The sequence below is a fragment of the Musca autumnalis genome, unplaced genomic scaffold (genome assembly GCF_047663935.1).
Source record: "Musca autumnalis isolate F117 unplaced genomic scaffold, ASM4766393v1 scaffold_4, whole genome shotgun sequence".
Lineage (NCBI taxonomy): Eukaryota > Metazoa > Arthropoda > Insecta > Diptera > Muscidae > Musca > Musca autumnalis.
Window position 1 is genome coordinate 13280970 of NW_027411977.1, and position 17998 is coordinate 13298967.

Genomic DNA, 17998 nt, shown 5'->3' on the forward strand with positions numbered 1-17998 from the left:
TGTCCTAAGACACCACTTGTAGAGAAGTTTTACATGGATGAAATACTCAGGAAATGTCGCCAACATCACTGAGGGATATTTTTTGGATGTGATGTTGTCTGGCATGGGAATCGAACCCACGACCTTTAGCGTGCAAGGCGGGTGTGCATACCATTGCACCACTGTGGCACCCAACCTCTTTTGCGCACATGGGATTTATAGGCGCTTTCAGGAAATTACTTCTAATGACAAATCCTAGCCAGTGCGCACCAGCCGCTACACATAGTGGCGGTAGGGATTTTCTTGCAGGTTTCGGGCAATTTTCTCGTAATAGAGACCCCGAGTTGTCTTTTTTCGACGTTGGAACTTTTTGAAGGTTAGAACTCCAACGGAATCTAAATACCACACAATTTTAGCCAATGTGGCTATAAACTTTAGTCCAGTCAAAATATACATTGAAATAGCAAAAATTTTAAATGTGTCAACAGATTTTGTCTGTATCATTTGTTTTCTCTTACGGGCTTGTCGGATTTTTTCGCACATTGATGGTGTTTATTATCGTCCATGTCCCTCTTCTTTATCGTAAAGAAATCTAATTATAAATTATAATTATAAAAAATTAAAGTCGTATTCTCCCGCTTATTGGGACTTATATGTTTTTAGTTTTTCATGGCTGATGGAGAGTTGAACCTCATCATTTAAGGAAATTTGCAAATATGGTAACATGGGGCGCCTTCGCCACTGGGGCGGCTACGCCAGCGCCGATTTTCTGGCAAACTTCAAGTCCTAGAAAAAATCCCTTAAAGGCTAAATTGTGAGTTTAATGAAGATCTATTATCTCCCAAAAGTTGGTAGTTGCGTCATAGGTATGATAGCGGACGCACGCGGTTTTATGTTTTCAGGGTATTGGGAAAAATAATTTTGGTATTTATATTTTGTTATATCTTCTTTACCTTTTGTGATAATAAAAACATATTTTATACCGGTAGAAGACAACTAGTGAAGAATATAAATCCCAATAATTCGCATGACAAAAGCAATTACTAATGTCAATATATTAACATTATGAAATATGGAAGGGGTGGGGCGCCTACGCCATGATAGGGGTGTGGTGGGTTAATGTTAGAAATATGTCACGTTTAACTTAAATTCTTTATACCATAGATATACCACACTATAATGTGAAGTTCAAATATTATCCTAAACGTATCTTGTTTTAGTAATATTATGATTTTTGTACCTAAATTCAAGGTACCTAGTTCAATTAAGTACTAGAATCTATCTCTTTTGTGAATTTTAGAATCATGTTTGATTATTCAATAGAAAACATGTTCCTTTTTCGCATAATGTTGATATTTTAGGAAGAAGTTGGTAAATTGTAGTTTTAGGGTCCGTTAGATAATGTTCCGTATCGATGGCGAAGCTGCCCCATGGGTGGGGAGGCTTTGCCACTTTTTTGACATTTTGTAAATTCTCAAAAATAATATTTTAAAAACAAAATTATAACCATTTATATATCAAAACTTATAGTCAAGATATGCCTATATTTTTACCAAAAATAATATTTGGGAACAAATCTAGTTTAGTAAAAACTCTCCGATTTTTTTGAAATTTTTTCCAGAGGTAGGTATTTTTACGCTGATTACGGGAATATAAAATTTTCTTGGGGGACGGACCCGGTTACCCGGTTATTCGACCCGAAAGTCCGGGTACCCGGTACCCGATAGACCCGGTTCTACTGAACCGATTCTTACAAAATGGGTATCGTTGGAAAGCTTACAACAAGTGGTCATATGATGGGGTTATCTCCAGGGGTTCAGAAGTTATAACCAAAATACCTCTTTTTGGACCCGGGTTTTTCCATAAAACCCTCAAAAAGTCGAAAAAGGGCCCATTATGGGTGCTCAATTAATTCACGTAATTTTATAGCTCATACTTCAACCATTCCAAAATGGTGCCATTTGTTATAATACCTTCACTGGGTCCAGAGATATGTATATAAATTAAAAAAGTTTTTCTAAATTCATCACTTTTTTTAAGTAAATTTTTTTCTAAGTAGCCGGCCTTCGGCCGGGGATTTAAGACTTTCTCCTATGGACAGTTTCAAATCTAGGGAATGGGAACAACATTTTCTTTTAAAGTATAAATTTTCTCTAAGTAGCCGGCCTTCGGCCGGGGATTTAAGACTTTCTCCTATGGACAGGTTCAAATCTAGGGAATGGGAACAACATTTTCTTTTAAATTATAAATTTTCTCTAAGTAGACGGCCTTCGGCCGGGGATTTAAGACTTTCTCCTATGGACAGGTTCAAATCTAGGGAATGGGAACAACATTTTCTTTTAAAGTATAAATTTTCTCTAAGTAGCCGGCCTTCGGCCGGGGATTTAAGACTTTCTCCTATGGACAGGTTCAAATCTAGGGAATGGGAACAACATTTTCTTCTAAATTTTAAATTTTTCTCTCATTCTAAGGTCAATATCTCTGGACCCAGTGAAGGTATTATAACAAATGGCACCATTTTGGAATGGTTGAAGTATGAGCTATAAAATTACGTGAATTAATTGAGCACCCATAATGTAGCTTTTGTAGAAAAATATAAACTGAAACTAAAAACCTAAGTTGGGTTATGACTAGAGATGGGAATTGGGTAAATACCCAAATGGTAAATACCCATTAAAATGGGTAAAAATGGGTAAATACCCAGGTATTTACCCAATATGTGAGTATCTACAGAAACTAAAATCATCAAATTAGATGCGAAAACGCAGTGCTTTTGCAAATTTTAGCTGACTATGAATAAAATTACCTTTTTTCGAATACGCGGCAATTTAAAATATGACCAATTTTGGTCCATATTTTGGTAAATCTCTCATATATTGTGACAGCATAATTTTGATATTTCAGAGCTTTTAGAGCGGTTTGTTGCAGTTCTCCATGCAGAAAAACATAAATCCTAGATCGAAACTGATGGATTAACCAACGATTTCAGTGGATAATTTTGAGATTTAAGTCCTCCTCGACAAAGCTAAAATATTTGCATTCTTCGTTTACTTTTTCGCACATGCAACTCCAACGACCGATTTGACATGTAAAAAGTTTAGTCCTGGTATTTTTTGATTTTCTGTCTGGCAGAAAAACAAAATTTTGATTTCAAATTAAAATTTATTTACCCAAATAAACACCCCAAAATGGAATTTATCGGGTATTTACCCATGTTTTGGTTAAATACTATAGTTATAACCAACATTAAAAAAAAGTTATCTAAATCGGTCCAGCTGTTCTGATTTGATACAGTTACCTACAAACGACACTTGATTTTTATTTATAAAGATGTACTCTCTCCTGCAAAATATGGAAAATATTAGTTAGTTTCTCTATTTTAGTGTAAGGAAAATCTCTGGAAAAAATGACTTCTAATTATTAAAAGAATGCTATTTACATTTCCACAATGCTCACAAAACTCATTTTCCAATTTATTTTCTAATTCCAGTTTGTGGAGGTGAATACAAAACTTCATATGGTGTTATCAAGTCGCCCAACTGGCCACAGCCTTACACGGCTGATATGAATTGTACCTGGGTGATAACAGCACCATTGGGTTTTAAAATTGAACTAAAGGTTCAAAATTTCACCCTAGAAGAAGAATGTGTTGGTGATTTTTTGGAGATAAGGTAAGGCTGACAATTGCCATCAACAATTTATTAATTATATATTTTTTATTTTATACCCTAGAAACGGTCCCAGTGCTAATTCTCCGCTTATTGGGCGTTACTGTGGAAATGAAATTCCCTCCAGGATACCATCGTTTGGTAATAGCCTATTTCTAAAATTTACCTCTGATGATTCGGCCCAGGGAAGAGGTTTCCATTTGATTTGGGAACAAACTGAAACTGGTTGCGGTGGTAAAATGACATCCTATAAAGGTTCGATACATGCTCCTCAAACAACATTGGCCTATCAACATCAGCATACCTGTGATTGGAGAATCCACGTGGCCCAAGGTTCATCGATTTCCTTGAACATTATAAGCAGCGAGGAAGACTTGGAATTCTGTCACAGTAAACGTTTGAGTATTTATGACGGATCCAGCACAACGGATAGCCTAATGCAATTCAATTGCTCGGACATTGTAAAGGAGGGAAATTTAAAATTAATCTCTTCCTCCAATCAAGTGTTGCTCGTTTATAAAACACCCGAAAATTATATAGCTAAATCTGAATTTATTTTGGATTATGAGACTAATTGTAATATGGTTTTTGACCATGTCCATGGCATTATTGAATCGCCCAATTTCCCAGACCCATATCCTGAGTTATTGAATTGTAAATGGGACATTTACAGTGGAGGTAAAAAGAATAAAATACGATTGGCCTTTTCTCATCTAAGTTTGGAAACGGATAGCATGTTGTGTGAACAAGACTACATAGAAGTGTGGGATATGCAAGACACAGATGTGCTCAAGAAACAACGCTTGTGTACGCACCCCACGGAACCCATTACATCTGAGGGCAACCATTTGAGTATACGTTTCATAAGCGACTATTCGAATAGCAAGAATGGTTTTCGGGCAGAGTATTCACGTGTGGGATGTGGCCAAGTGTTTAAAGAAAGATTCGGTACCATAAATTCTCCCAATTATCCTCGTAGTTTGGATTTGGATTGTGATTGGTATATTGAAGCCCAGCCGGGTGAACAAATTATATTGACCATACAACAATATGTCATAGATACAGACACAACTGATTGTTCCAGTGATGGTCTACTAGTGAAGGAAACAAAAAATTCTACCCACACCTTATTGGAACAATGTTCTCCGCTTACAGTGCCGACAATAAAATTAACTTCACCCTCAAATCGTTTGTATTTACATTACAGATCAGGATCCTCGGGAAATCGTAAATTTTTCAAGGCCATGTATCACACGGTTCCAGCGAAATGTGGTGGCACTTTCTCTACACCATCTGGTACACTAATGTCTCCAAATTATCCCAAAAATAGTTCCGAAGAAACTCACTGCAAGTGGGAATTAACGATTCCCGATAGTTATGGTATCGAAATATCTATTCGTGATTTACAATTTCCAGAATCTTCCTGTACCGCTAATTACTTGGCCATTTCTACGCGAGTAGAGGGTAAAGACAAGTTGTTGGAAAAAATTTGTTCATCTTCCGAGAAGTCATTTATTCGACAAATACCTGCAAATGACATAGTTATTGAATATGTGGATTCGAAGCCGCTGGGAGGTAGTCGCTTATTAATGGACTATCATAAACAATGTGGTGGAAAGGTAAAAAAAGATGAAGGATTTTTATTCGCGAAAGCTGATGAGCAATGTAATTGGGAGTTTGATGTTCCACAAGGTAAGTGTAGCTTGAAATTAACTGAGTAATTCAACTGATTTGAGTAACTTGATATTTTAGGTACTTTAATAAGTATAAATATCTTGAAATTCTATTGCTACTGTTCGGAGGAGAAGACTGAACGTGGTGTGCATGGGACATGTGGTTCACATGGTTTGGGGGTAAGTAAAATGATCGGATTACTATACTGACATATTGGATTGTTCTTGTAACACTTCGGTTGAAAGCGAGGGTTATTTCCTGAAGAATATAATTATAAAATGGATAAAGAAAAGAAAAACAAATATCAATTATTTGTGAATATGTGCAGCCGGAGAATTCATTTCACATCTCTTTCGTGATCCTTGCATCTCCGGATAACAGTTTGTTTGCTCCAGCGAGGATGGACATTCAATAAAATGGCGTCAGAACTGTGTAGCAACGGAATGTTATTGAAGACGATCGCAGGGAGATTTTTATTTACTTCGGAATCAAATAAGCTCTTTATTGTATACCAAAGTTGCTTCCAATTGGTGTTGAACTGGTTAAAGTGTTCGAACCATTTGGAAGCGTCTGTTCTCTAGAACAAGCACATTAACAACGTTTGTCGGTTGTTGTTGGTTTGTTCGTACATCATTTCAATTATCTGGTTCTGTAGTAGGATGCTGTAGCTTTTTGGCCGAATTCAAATATCGGTAAAATTAAAACGAAAAATTATAAATGAAAAGTTGAAATAAAAGTTGGCAACAATTGCGGTATTGGTAGGGGTTAGTCGGAAACTTTGTTGGTCAGTTTCCGACTATCCCCTACCCTTACTTACATACTTTGCTGGCCCATTACAGAACATTTGTTCCATAGACCGAACTAAGAAAATATCTCCAATTCTCTCTGGTTAGTGCTTCGCTTTTTCAGAATACGGCGCCTAGTCATCTCTTCATCCACTTGTTTGCGCCATTTATTCTTTGGCCTGCCAATTCTGCGTGCACCGCCATATGGCTCGAATTTATACGCCTTTTTAGCGGGTTTATCATTATTATGGCCTAGCCAACGCAATCGATACGTTTAACTATATAGTTGTCGTTGTATAGCAGATACAGATCGTGGGTCATACGACTTCGATATTCACCGTCAACGCAGATCGGTCCGTAGATCTTTCGAAGAATTTTTCTCTCAAACACGCCAAGCACTGCCTTACCTGCTTGCGCAAGTACCCAGGCTTCGGAACCATACATCAGCACGGGTAGTATCAGTGTTTTGTAAAGCGTTATTTTTGTTTGACGAGTTGTGGCTTTGTTTTTAAACTGCTTACTTAAGCCAAAGTAGCATCTGTTGGCCAATACAATTCTTCTTTTTATTTCACAACTGATGTCGTTTGTTGTGTTTACGGATGTGCCGAGGTAGACGAAGTCTTTTACTACCTCAAAATTATAGGGACCAACTTCAACAGTTGGTCCGATCTCAATGGACGCATTGCGCATCGACACCATCAGCTTGGTCTTCTCGGCGTTTACCGCCAGACCCACTTTAGCAGATTCTCCTTCGACCTTCATAAAGGTATCGGTTACTTCTTTTACTGATCGTCCCACGATGTCTACATCATCAGCATAAGCAAGTAACATGTGGCTATTGGTGTAGATTGTGCCACTTCTTTTGACGTTTGCCTCTCATATAACCTCTTCTAGCAGGATGTTGAAAAGATCACACGAAAGGCTGTCTCCTTGTCTGAAACCTCTTTTGGTACAATACTCTTCGGAGAGGTTCTTTCCCATTTTAACGGAAGATCTTGTGTCAGTTATAGTCATTTTACAAAGCCGAATGAGCTTTGCGGGGATACCAAATTCAGACATTGCTTGGAATACCTTTGAACGTAGCGGGCTGTCGAAGGCTGCTTTATAATTGACAAAAAGGTGGTAGGTGTCGATCTGCATCTTTTGGGTCTTCTCCAGGATTTGCCGCAGGGTAAATATCTGGTCAATGGTGGACTTGCCAGTTTTAAAGCCGCATTGGTATGGTCCAATTATTTCGTTGACCATGGGCTTTATTCGTTTGCACAATATACCTGACACTATCTTGTAGGCGATAGGCAGAAGACTTATGCCCCTATAGTTGGAGCATAAAGTCTTATCCCCTTTCTTATGGACGCGACACAGGATGCTTAGGCCCCAATCGTCGGGTACGCGTTCTTCCTGCAAGATGGAGCTAACCTACTGATGCATACACCTTATCAGCGTGTCGCCTCCGTTTTTAAACAGCTCGGCTGGTAGGCCATCAGCACCTGCTGCCTTATTATTCTTCAGCCGGTTTATTGCTGTCATTACGTCATCTTTGCCGGGTGGTATACATTCAATACCATCTTCGAGGTAGAGTATCTGTATTTGCTACCAAATTACCTTGCTGGTCCCTACAGGAGGATGTGCCAGTTCCAAGCCATCAGTTTGATGTTTTACTCTTTGGCATAATTTTTGGACTTCATTCTGTCTCCTGTACATCTCGCTTTGTTCACACTCCCCCTTTTCCATCTCTCTGTTTTTCCTGCGGAAAATACGTTTCTCCTCTCTCCATTTCTCCCCATACCTCTCTCGTGCGCCACGCGTTGCTACGGATTGTAAAGTAGCCCTTTATGCCGCATTTTTCTCTTCGGTAGCAGCACGACACTCCTGGTCATACCATGGATTCCTTGGTGGAGGTCTCTGGTATACAAGTACTGATTTTGCGGCTGTTTGCATGGAGTGGGCAATGTTTTGCCATTGTCCTGATATGTTATCGGGACGAGGAGTGCTTTGATTAAGCGGTAGGGCCAGTTGAGTGGAATATGCTGTGGCTATCGGTTGTGATTGCAGCTTACCGATGTCCAACTTCCGTGTTGTGTCTGTTCGCACTTTGTTTGCTACGTTTAATCTAGTACGTACCTTTGCTGCAACAATGTACATCCAACACGCTTGATGCATGTCCTCCATCTATCACAACATGATGAATTTGATTTCTTGTTCTTTGATCTGGCGACAGCCAGGTGCCCTTATGAATATCGAGGTGCTTAAATCTGGTACTGGTAACTACCAAGTTTTTTGCTGCTGCAAAGTCTATCGACTGTTGGGCCAAAGATATTCTCCTTTAAAAGTTTGCCATTAAAATCGCCTAGAATGTTTTAGTCTCCGACTAACTACGAATCCGCAACCAAACTCGTGCTTAACGTCGTGGCAGCTATAATAGAGTGCGTCACCTTTTGATGTTGTTGTGAGGCCTTTCCCAATCCATCGTATTTCCTGTATGACAGTAATGTCGGCCTTGTACTTTTCAAGTACATCTGCCAATGCGTAAACTGCACCTTCTCTATAAAGAGTGCGAACATTCCAGGTGCAGATTCGCAGATCATGGTCCTTAAAACGTTTGCGGGGTTCGTCAACTTTAGAGGGGTGTGTTTTTCTTCTCTTTCGTTTTTTCATAGTAGGCTGGTCTTTCTAGGGGAGGGTTACTAACCCGACTCCCAAACCCAAGTTTTTAACGTTTCCCTACCCTATTTCGTTAATTATTGAAACTGTAAGTAAATAAAAATTTCCAGTTATCGATAACTGTCGGTAATTCTGTCATTAATAAATTACAGTATCACACTGCTGGTATCTCTGTGTCCAGATTCAAACCTGGATTCGGCAACCTGGACTGACTGCGTTCATAAAGAATCAAGAGTTAGGTGAGTGGGTTTAGCTTGGCATTTAAACAGATCGTGAGCCACAGTTAAAATGCATGGCATGTATTTGGTACGGTGTTGTCAATCAGGATCCAAAAGCTTGGCAGATGGCGTTTTTCTGAAGCTATAAATGGAGTTGGTCTTCGAGTATGGCATTCATAGTATAAAATTGAACTATCTGAGCAACTGAATCAGCGTGAATGCTATCCAAGCCTGCCTGATAGGCTCATTGATCTAGAGATTCCCGTTTGTACCTTTGAACCAGTCCCTCTCGTAGATTGCCAGGGAACGGTAAGCCTTTCCAGAAAATTTTGGCGAGGATGCCCTTGACGATAACAGGTACTGCATCGACATCTTGTTGTGCTGATGCACCACAAAATTTTCGTCATCACTGGTGTCATGAGGAGGCACATGTTGCAGTTCTCCGGTCGGCATTTTTGCAGGTTTAAATATTCTGGACTTTCGCAGCACTAACATTTCCATACTCCATACTCTGACGCCGCATAGCTTTCAGCTGATCGGTCTATTGCTTGATAAGACGCCAAGAAGGTTTCTCTGTCAGTATCCATGTGATGCCAGCCAACTACTTGAGGATCTTGTTCCTACTTCTGATCTGATCGCAAATAGCTGTGACTTATGGGGACTACTTGATTACACTAATACCTCGATTTGCGTTGTTTCCATTTTTGTGAAGCAAAAAATAATAGATTTTTTTCGATTTGCGCTGCGTTATTAAAAACTAATATTTCTGGCTTTAAATTTTGTGAAGAGATTATCCAAAACATGTGGAAAAACGTGTTTTGATTTGCGTTGTTTCGATTTTCGACGGAACCAATCATTTACGTAAATCGAGGTATTAATGTATACTTTGAAAAATTACACTCAACATCTTGGAGTAGTATGTGTTGAAATCAAGACACCGTGGTCCAATAAGTTCAGGGGAAACCTCACAGCAGCCGTCCGAGTGATGAACAGTGTGGCAGTAGATTTAGCGACAGATATATTCGTATTCATCATATAAAATATCTGCACTAAGTCAGCTATGTAAATATTTAACCAAACACATATGTATATCATCGACGATAGAACCCGACATCAAGATAGTACTGTCGTCCGCATACATTAGGATCTCTATACCGTCGATAGGGTGTGAAATTTCAGAAAGGTAGAGGTTCGGTGCAGCCGTGGTGCAATGGTATGCACGCCCGCCTTGCACTCAGACACGCCGTTCGGACTCGGCCATAAAAAGTAGGTCCCATATCATTGAGCTAATATGAATCAGGGTTCACTCATTGATATGAGAGAAGTCTCACTGGGTTGGATGTGGAACAATTATTATATATTATTATCGAGGTTAAATAGTTCTGGAGGTATCACCCCGCCTTGGAAACTCCCTGTTTCACTTTACGGGTCTTCGACTTCTAAATTCCACAAATCACTGGCATCCATATACATACGGCTGATTAGCCAACGTTTTAAACACGAATGGAGGGAAGTTCTCTATATGTCCTTGAACAGCTTGGCATGGAACGCATCGATAAGTCAAGAGCTCGCCTAATATATGTGTCATGTTGATGTTGGGCCCGGTCAAAAATTACACCGTTTTTACTTGTTTGGTTATAACATATTGTTACGAAATTAGTTTTATTTTTACCCCGTGTAGGGGTTGTTTTATTACTCTGATACGATTTGCACCAAGTAAAACGCGGGTTTTTTAGGTTACGAGTCTACATTGCTTTATTAACGTTACTTTACTTATTCAGACAGGACTATACTAAGCACACAGCTTAGCTCTATTAGGTACAACGCTTTACTTTATTTATCTTTTTTACAACCGACCTGCTATTCTCCCATATTTATTCTCGCTCGCTGAAGCATAGACTGTTTTAGCCTCTTCAAGTTCTACAATGTTCAGACGAAATGCACAACATATACAAACAGACGGATTAATGACAGCCAAGATCACCCATACAAGTTAAAGCGACTGCAACAACAACATAGGCTCTCTTTATTCTCATCTGTCGTAGTTTAGCAAAGGAAAGACTCGCTCAGAGAGACTAATGCACAAAATATTTTGAGCACCACCGGATTAATGTTAACAACAAATGGGAGATAGAGAGAGTAAAATGAGTAATAATGAATGAGGTCACAATGTAGAAGAATAATTAAGCTATTCAGTTTTAGCTTAATTATTCTTCTACATTGTGACGTCAAAACAAATATGGGAGAGAAATCAACAAAAACAATAGCGTATTAAACAGCGTATTAACCTTCGTATGTATTTCGTTCACAACTAACAATTTCCTGTTTCTTTTAAGGTTAACTTCTTGGGAGGCAATGACACCACAACCGAATATTTCTGTGAAGAACATCAAACTAATTTGTTATATGAAACCTCAAATCTACATTTAACGACCAACAATATCGATTTTAATGCACGATTTTCAACCATTCAACATTCTTGTGGTGGTAATATTGAATCCCCACATGGCACCTTGGCATCACCAAATTACCCAGAATATTATCCATCCAATGTTGAGTGTGAATGGTTTATCAGGGCCAGCAAGGGTAATCATCTAGAGTTACGATTCGAAGAGATGAATATCACCCGAAGTTCCCATTGTAATGAAGATTTCTTAGAAGTGAGAAAATCTCATTTTTCAAAAATTATGGGTGTCTATTGTGGCAATGAATTACCCATGGAAGCATTGAGATCCTATGAAAGTGTGTGGTTAAAATTCCACAGTTCAGAGGGTAGTACGGGTAAAGGTTTCAAACTTAAGTGGAGTTATGGTGAGTCTAATTGATGGTAGTTTTTCTAGTTAATAGTTATATTTGTTTGTATTTCCTCTTTACAGCCCATTTAAATGAATTTGTTAACCAAAGTCGAGGTTTTATTGAATCACCGCCTACCACAATGGTCAAAAATGAAGAGGAACCTTTTGCCTGGCGTATTATTCTTAAAAAGGGCCAGTTTGTAACATTGGATTTTGAGCATTACAGTGATGGTTTAAGGGTAAGTTTGAGAATATGCAGACATTAATATTCCTGTGTGATTGAAATGGAGAGACTTATCTGTTGTTCAGTAATATATCGGTCCTAGAGATGGGCGTGTGGCCTTTCGTATACCCGTCGTGCCTTCTAAAAACCGCGATTCGGGTCACGCGTGCCGAAAATTGTAAAGCTGTGCATACTCGTGCTTTTTTGTAAACTTGATACACGGATAAAACATATGTATCACGATCGTATTTAATTTTATATAAACATTTTTAGTGCCAATATTTTTTTAAATTGTTTTCTTATTTTTTATTATTTTGAGAACGCTGCAAAAAACAATTTTATTATACAAATTGTTTATTTATGATGTAACAACAAAAAATAGAACGAAAAATCAGTAACGGTGCAGTACAGAAAATCCCATCGCACAGAGGTTCAGAGTTGTTTTTCCAGGTCAAAACTCTGTAACTTTTGAACGGATAGAGATATTTTCATAATTTTTTTTTTGTTCAACAGATAACGTAATCAGCTTTCCAATGCATTAAAAACATTTCAATTTGGTCTAGCAGTTGAAAGGAATTCAAGGACAAAGTTTAAAAATTTTAGTTTTTTTTATATTTTGCATCCTAATATGAGTGTTTTTGAGTTTTTCATATGTTCTAACAATTAAAAAAACCCCCTATCAACAAACCATGAAAATGCAAAAAATTATAGAAAAAATTTAAAAAATTCAATTTTTTTTTTAATTTTTAAAAATTTTCCAAAATTAAAAAATCTCCTTGGGTTTTCATAAATGTCATATAACTTTTATAAAAACTCATATATTAAAAAAAAATCCATTTGTGTAAATAATCTATAATTTATATTGGACGGAACGGGACGGGTACAAAAGTATATATGGGCTGAAAGAGGTACCTCTCGGTCATCATTGTGGAAACCTTTGTTCCAAGCTGTTCCCTAAAAGATCTAGTCCACTACAAGTGGAATTTCACTAAAATTTAGTATCTGAGGAAAAATAAAATAGCTGACTTGGCGCAAACGCTACGGTAATTTATTGAAAGGGTTCTTAACGACAACAATCCTACCTACTTAACAAAAAACAATGAATACAATATCTGTCATAGTTTCCGAGAAATAGCTATTTCTTTCTCCAGAAATTTGCAAAAATGACATACCTTGCAAATTTGCCCTAATATTGTCATCTTTAGGAGCACGCCACGCCCACATCTTCCTAATTTTTTGGTTTCCTTAGTTTCAATATGTTTAATATTGGGGTTTTGGCCAGGAAATTCAATTCCTGAACCATTGTGCATCGTAGTTTAGCAGACAGTATTGATTTACTTGGCTCTTCGTCCGTTCAGTTGATTATGTAACTATTGGATGCTGTTTTTTACTACACAAACAAATAGTTTCGTGCGTGCTCGTGCCTCTTTTCAAAACCGCCGTTTTAGTGAGTGAAAATGCATAAACATTTCGGTCCTTGTTCGTTCAAGTCCGTGCCTACTTTTTTAAGCATACGATCCATCACTTCAATTAAATCCTCAAAAAAAAATCGCACTTAAATTCCTTCCTGAACATACTCTCTCATTAATTTTGAAAGAGAATTATTAAGGTAGATGTATTATCAATTTGTTACAAAAATGTCAAATTATTTTCGTAGCACAACTTCATTCCGAAATTATTATGCAATGTATTGTTCAACAAATTTCACAAATATTTACATTTTCTATTCATAATTTTGTTTTTTTAGTTCTTGCTTTCAAATAAATAAATTTTTTACATCTACCTTCATAATATTCCCGGTTACTCTGGAAACATTCGATTAACGATTTCGATCGAATCTCGTCATGCCGCTTTTTTATCGTGTCGAAATCTTTTTCACGAGCAATTACTCAATCTAATGGAATCACTTAATCAGGCCCATGTTTTGGCTAAATCACAATAGACACAGAACTGCAGTAGATAAGAGGTGTTCCATGTGTAACATGGGAGAATCGGAAACATTCGTACATTTCCTTGGGCGCTGCCCCATATTAAGAAGTATACGATTTAGACATTTCCTTAAAATGAATTGTTATTTGATGAAATTATTTCAATCTTAAACGGAGATGAAGCTTTTTGTTGGATTAGTTTATGCCGATTCTTGAAAGAATCTCTTATTACCGAAATATTCCAATCAATGAATTAGTTAATAATTAGACTAATCGAAATAATAATAATAATAATAAATTACTCAATATTCCAGCTGAAGGTTTTAAATCATACCATGCTGAATAGTTTCTTTACTTAATTTACGAATAAATGTTGCGAGGGTCACTAAAGAAACTTCTGACCTGGCTATTCGCAGTTTCGCCAGGCATCATTTGACATTTTTTTGGAAAGTTTGACAGTTTTTAGCCTAAGAGTACTCAGGGCAGTTTGACATACGACCATGTGTTGGTTTGTTTTCAGTGGCTTGTTTGAGATGCCTCCAAAAGATAATTCCATGATTCTTCACCACGATCCATCTTATAAACGTATTTTCTTATAACGTATTTTGTTCGAATATTTCATGCACCGATCGACAGGGGATCCTCTATTTCTGTGTAACTGTGTAACCTTACTAAATAAACCATGCTCAAACCGTTATTCTTCTATATTTTACAGCTCTACGACGGATATGATGAAACAGCCCTGCCGGTAGACATTCCCTCTTCGCCGTGGCGCTTTGTCTCCACCACAAGTGCAGTTTATTTGAAAACACAAAATGAAAAGCTTCGTTATTTCTCCTTGAAATGGAATACAACCAACGCACGACCAATTGCCAAGAATGACACAAATTCTACTTGTCATTCGGATGTGTTTGTGAGTTCAAATACAAATGTTGTGCTTTCATCACCTGGCTATCCTGATGGTTATGAAAACAATCTCGATTGTAGTTGGACTTATAAAGCTCTCAGTCCACTCGATCATGTGGTCTGTCAACTAGTCAGTGTTCAATTGGAAAAGAATGCAGATTGTGGTTTGGACTATTTGAAAATATCTACATCGGTGGATCTGATGCAGTGGCATGATGTAGAGAAAATGTGTGATTTTTCGGACAACAGACGTTTATCTCCACGCATCTACCACGGTAGTCCGCATTTAAAACTGGACTTCAAAACAGATGCCACCATTAATGGTACTGGATTCCGAGCAATACTTTCCACACAATGTGGCGCTAATCTTACGGAAGCTGTGGGATTTATTGATGGCAGAAATATACTTGGTGAAAATGAATGCATTTGGCACATAAACGTGAAACCGGGTAAACGTATCCTATTGCAATTGGATTATCCAACCAATTCTAAAATCCCTTCAAATGTCGTTAATTGCCAGGAATACGCGATATTTTACGATGGCATCGACGAACATGCCCCCCTTTTGCCATCTGGCAAACTTTGTAGTAACTCCAATCGTTCTCAGATACTAATGAATTCCACCAGTAACCACGTAACAGTAAAATATAATCTTCTCGTCCATCGATTCATAATGCAGACAAGATGGAATCTAACCTATCGTGAATATTCGGCATGCAATGAAGAATATCGTCTAATACCAGAAGCACCCACTATCAACATTAGCTCACCCAATTATCCCTATGTTTCTCCAGCCTACACGGACTGTGAGTGGAGGGTAGTGGCTCCGCCTGGAGAAATTATTCAAGTAGAATTTATAGAAAGTTTTCATGTGCCACCACGAATTTGTCAAAATGTCTTTGTGGAGTTATTCGATGGATCTACTGCACTGGCCAGAAGAATGGGTCGTTTTTGTAATAAACCTGAAATTAAGAAGACGACTCAAAATATGCTCTACATACATTATGTGGCAAACACGAACAAGCCAATGAGTGGTTTTAAAGTACGTGTATCATTGAGTAAATGCGGTGGTTCCCACAACCAGTCTCCTGGTGCCATTACATCAAGTGGTTATCCCGCATTAGGCTCATACCCTGCCTATTCGCAGTGTGATTATGCCATAACATTGCCAACATCATCCTTGATACGTCTTAAATTGGACGATATTCATTTGCCTTTTAATGGGGAGCAACCTAAATCCTCCGACTATTTGGAAATCATTCAAATCACTGACAACTCCAAAACGACTACAAGAGAACAAGAAGAACCGATCTATATCTATGGAAATGCCACAAAATCTACCCAATTCGATTTGAATACAAACCAAGCTATTATTCGTTTCCACAGTTTTGCAAAGACTGTGCAATACAGAGGATTTAAACTGTCGTATAGCCGTATCTTTAGTGATTGTTTCCAACAGGTTGAAGGCATTTCGGGTTACATTACTATGAGCATACGTTCAACCGCCATCCGACGAGTGACTTACTGTCAATGGAGAATAACCGTTCCCAAGGGTCAACGGGTACGTTTGGACTTTATAAACATGGATGATTTGAAACAGGAAAATGCAACAGAGTAAGTAAAAGTTTTCTTGTTACACCCTCCAACAGAATATGGAGGTTTTAAGGGGGGATTAAGAAATTCGAACTATAAGAGTACGAAAAGTACTAAAAGGTACTAAATTTGTATTTGACAAACGGAAAGAGCTAGAATTATGAAATTTGGAATGAGAATCACTGATGGAGAGTTAAAAAGATGTACCAAAGGATTTTTTGGAAATTGGACCTATACGTGTACGAAAAGTTACTAAATTTAGTACCAATTGTTTATATTGAACGGATATAGCTACAATATTGGAATTTGGTATGGGAATCAAGGTTGGGAAGTGGTTTTTATATAAGTATGTACATGGTTTTGGAAATGTTGATCTATGTGTACAAAAAGTACTAAATAGTACTAAATTTAATACAATTAGGATTTGGATGAACCGATAGAAGCCTGAAATGTGGAATTAAGACTACTGTTGAAGTGTGGGATTTAGATATGGATACAGCTTTAGAAATTCATACTTATGTGTACGAAAATTACAAAATGGTACTAAATCTATAAATATTAAAGACCGTGGAGGTGAGTGACTCACTGACTGACTGATTCATCAATTCAGGCGAAACGGCTGAAGTTAAAAACTTGAAATTTTGAGTGCGGGTTGGTGTTTATGTAGGGGTAATTTAAGGCTGGGGTTTTGGGAATTCGAAGTAGAAGGGTACTAAAAGTACTAAATAGGGTACCCTTTGTATTAGTCAAACGGGAAGAGCTAGAATTCGGAATGAGGGTCAGTGATGGGGAGTTAGAAAGATGTACTAAAGGGTTTTTGTAAATTCGAACTACAAGTATACGAAACTTACTAAATGGTACTAAATTTAGTACAATTTGGATTTCGGTGAACGGGTAGAGCTGGAATCCGGAATTTGGAATAAGAGACACTGATGAAGAGTATCAAAGAAAGTTTTTTTTGGAAATTCGAAGTAATGTGTACACAAAGTACTAAATGGTACTAAATTTGGTACAATTTGGATTTGGGTGAACGGATAGAGCTAGAATCCTGAAATTTGGAATGAGGGTTACTGATGACGATTACTAACAATGAAAAGTTTTAGGAAATTAGAACTATAAGTGTACGAAAAGTAGTAAATGGTACTAAATGTTGTTCAATTTGGTTTAGGGTGAACGGATAGAGCTGGAATCCCGAAATTTGAAATAAAGATTAAAGTACAGGATTGATTTAGTTTTGAAAATTCGTACTTATGGGTACGGAAAGTACTAAATGGTCCTAAGAGCTCTAAGACTGAATTTTGAACTTAAGATTATTGTTGGAGTGTAGGATTGAGATAGTTTTGGAAATTCGTACTTATGTATATGAAAAGTACTAAATGGTACTACGATGGCCATAATTTGGATTAAGGTGAACGGATAGAGCTGAGATATGCAAGTAGTTTTTGGAAATTCGTGTGAAGGCATGAGATAAGGCTTAGTGTTTGGAAATTCGTACTGGAAGGGAATGCTGTGTTAGTGAAAGGGTAAACCCAGAATTTTGACATTTTGCAATGTGAGTCGCTCTTATG

The 17998-nt window shown here is 37.7% G+C and overlaps 1 protein-coding gene across 1 annotated transcript in view; it reads left to right on the forward strand.

Annotated features, from left to right (window-relative positions):
- LOC141401825 (cubilin homolog) overlaps positions 1 to 17998 on the forward strand; it is a 47379-nt gene that overhangs the window by 16543 nt on the left and 12838 nt on the right. The window contains exons 11-16 of the mRNA XM_073982348.1: positions 3470 to 3650; positions 3712 to 5339; positions 5400 to 5500; positions 11322 to 11796; positions 11862 to 12019; positions 14647 to 16451. Coding sequence (XP_073838449.1) covers positions 3470 to 3650; positions 3712 to 5339; positions 5400 to 5500; positions 11322 to 11796; positions 11862 to 12019; positions 14647 to 16451 — 4348 coding nt within the window. The remainder of the gene's footprint in view (positions 1 to 3469; positions 3651 to 3711; positions 5340 to 5399; positions 5501 to 11321; positions 11797 to 11861; positions 12020 to 14646; positions 16452 to 17998) is intronic.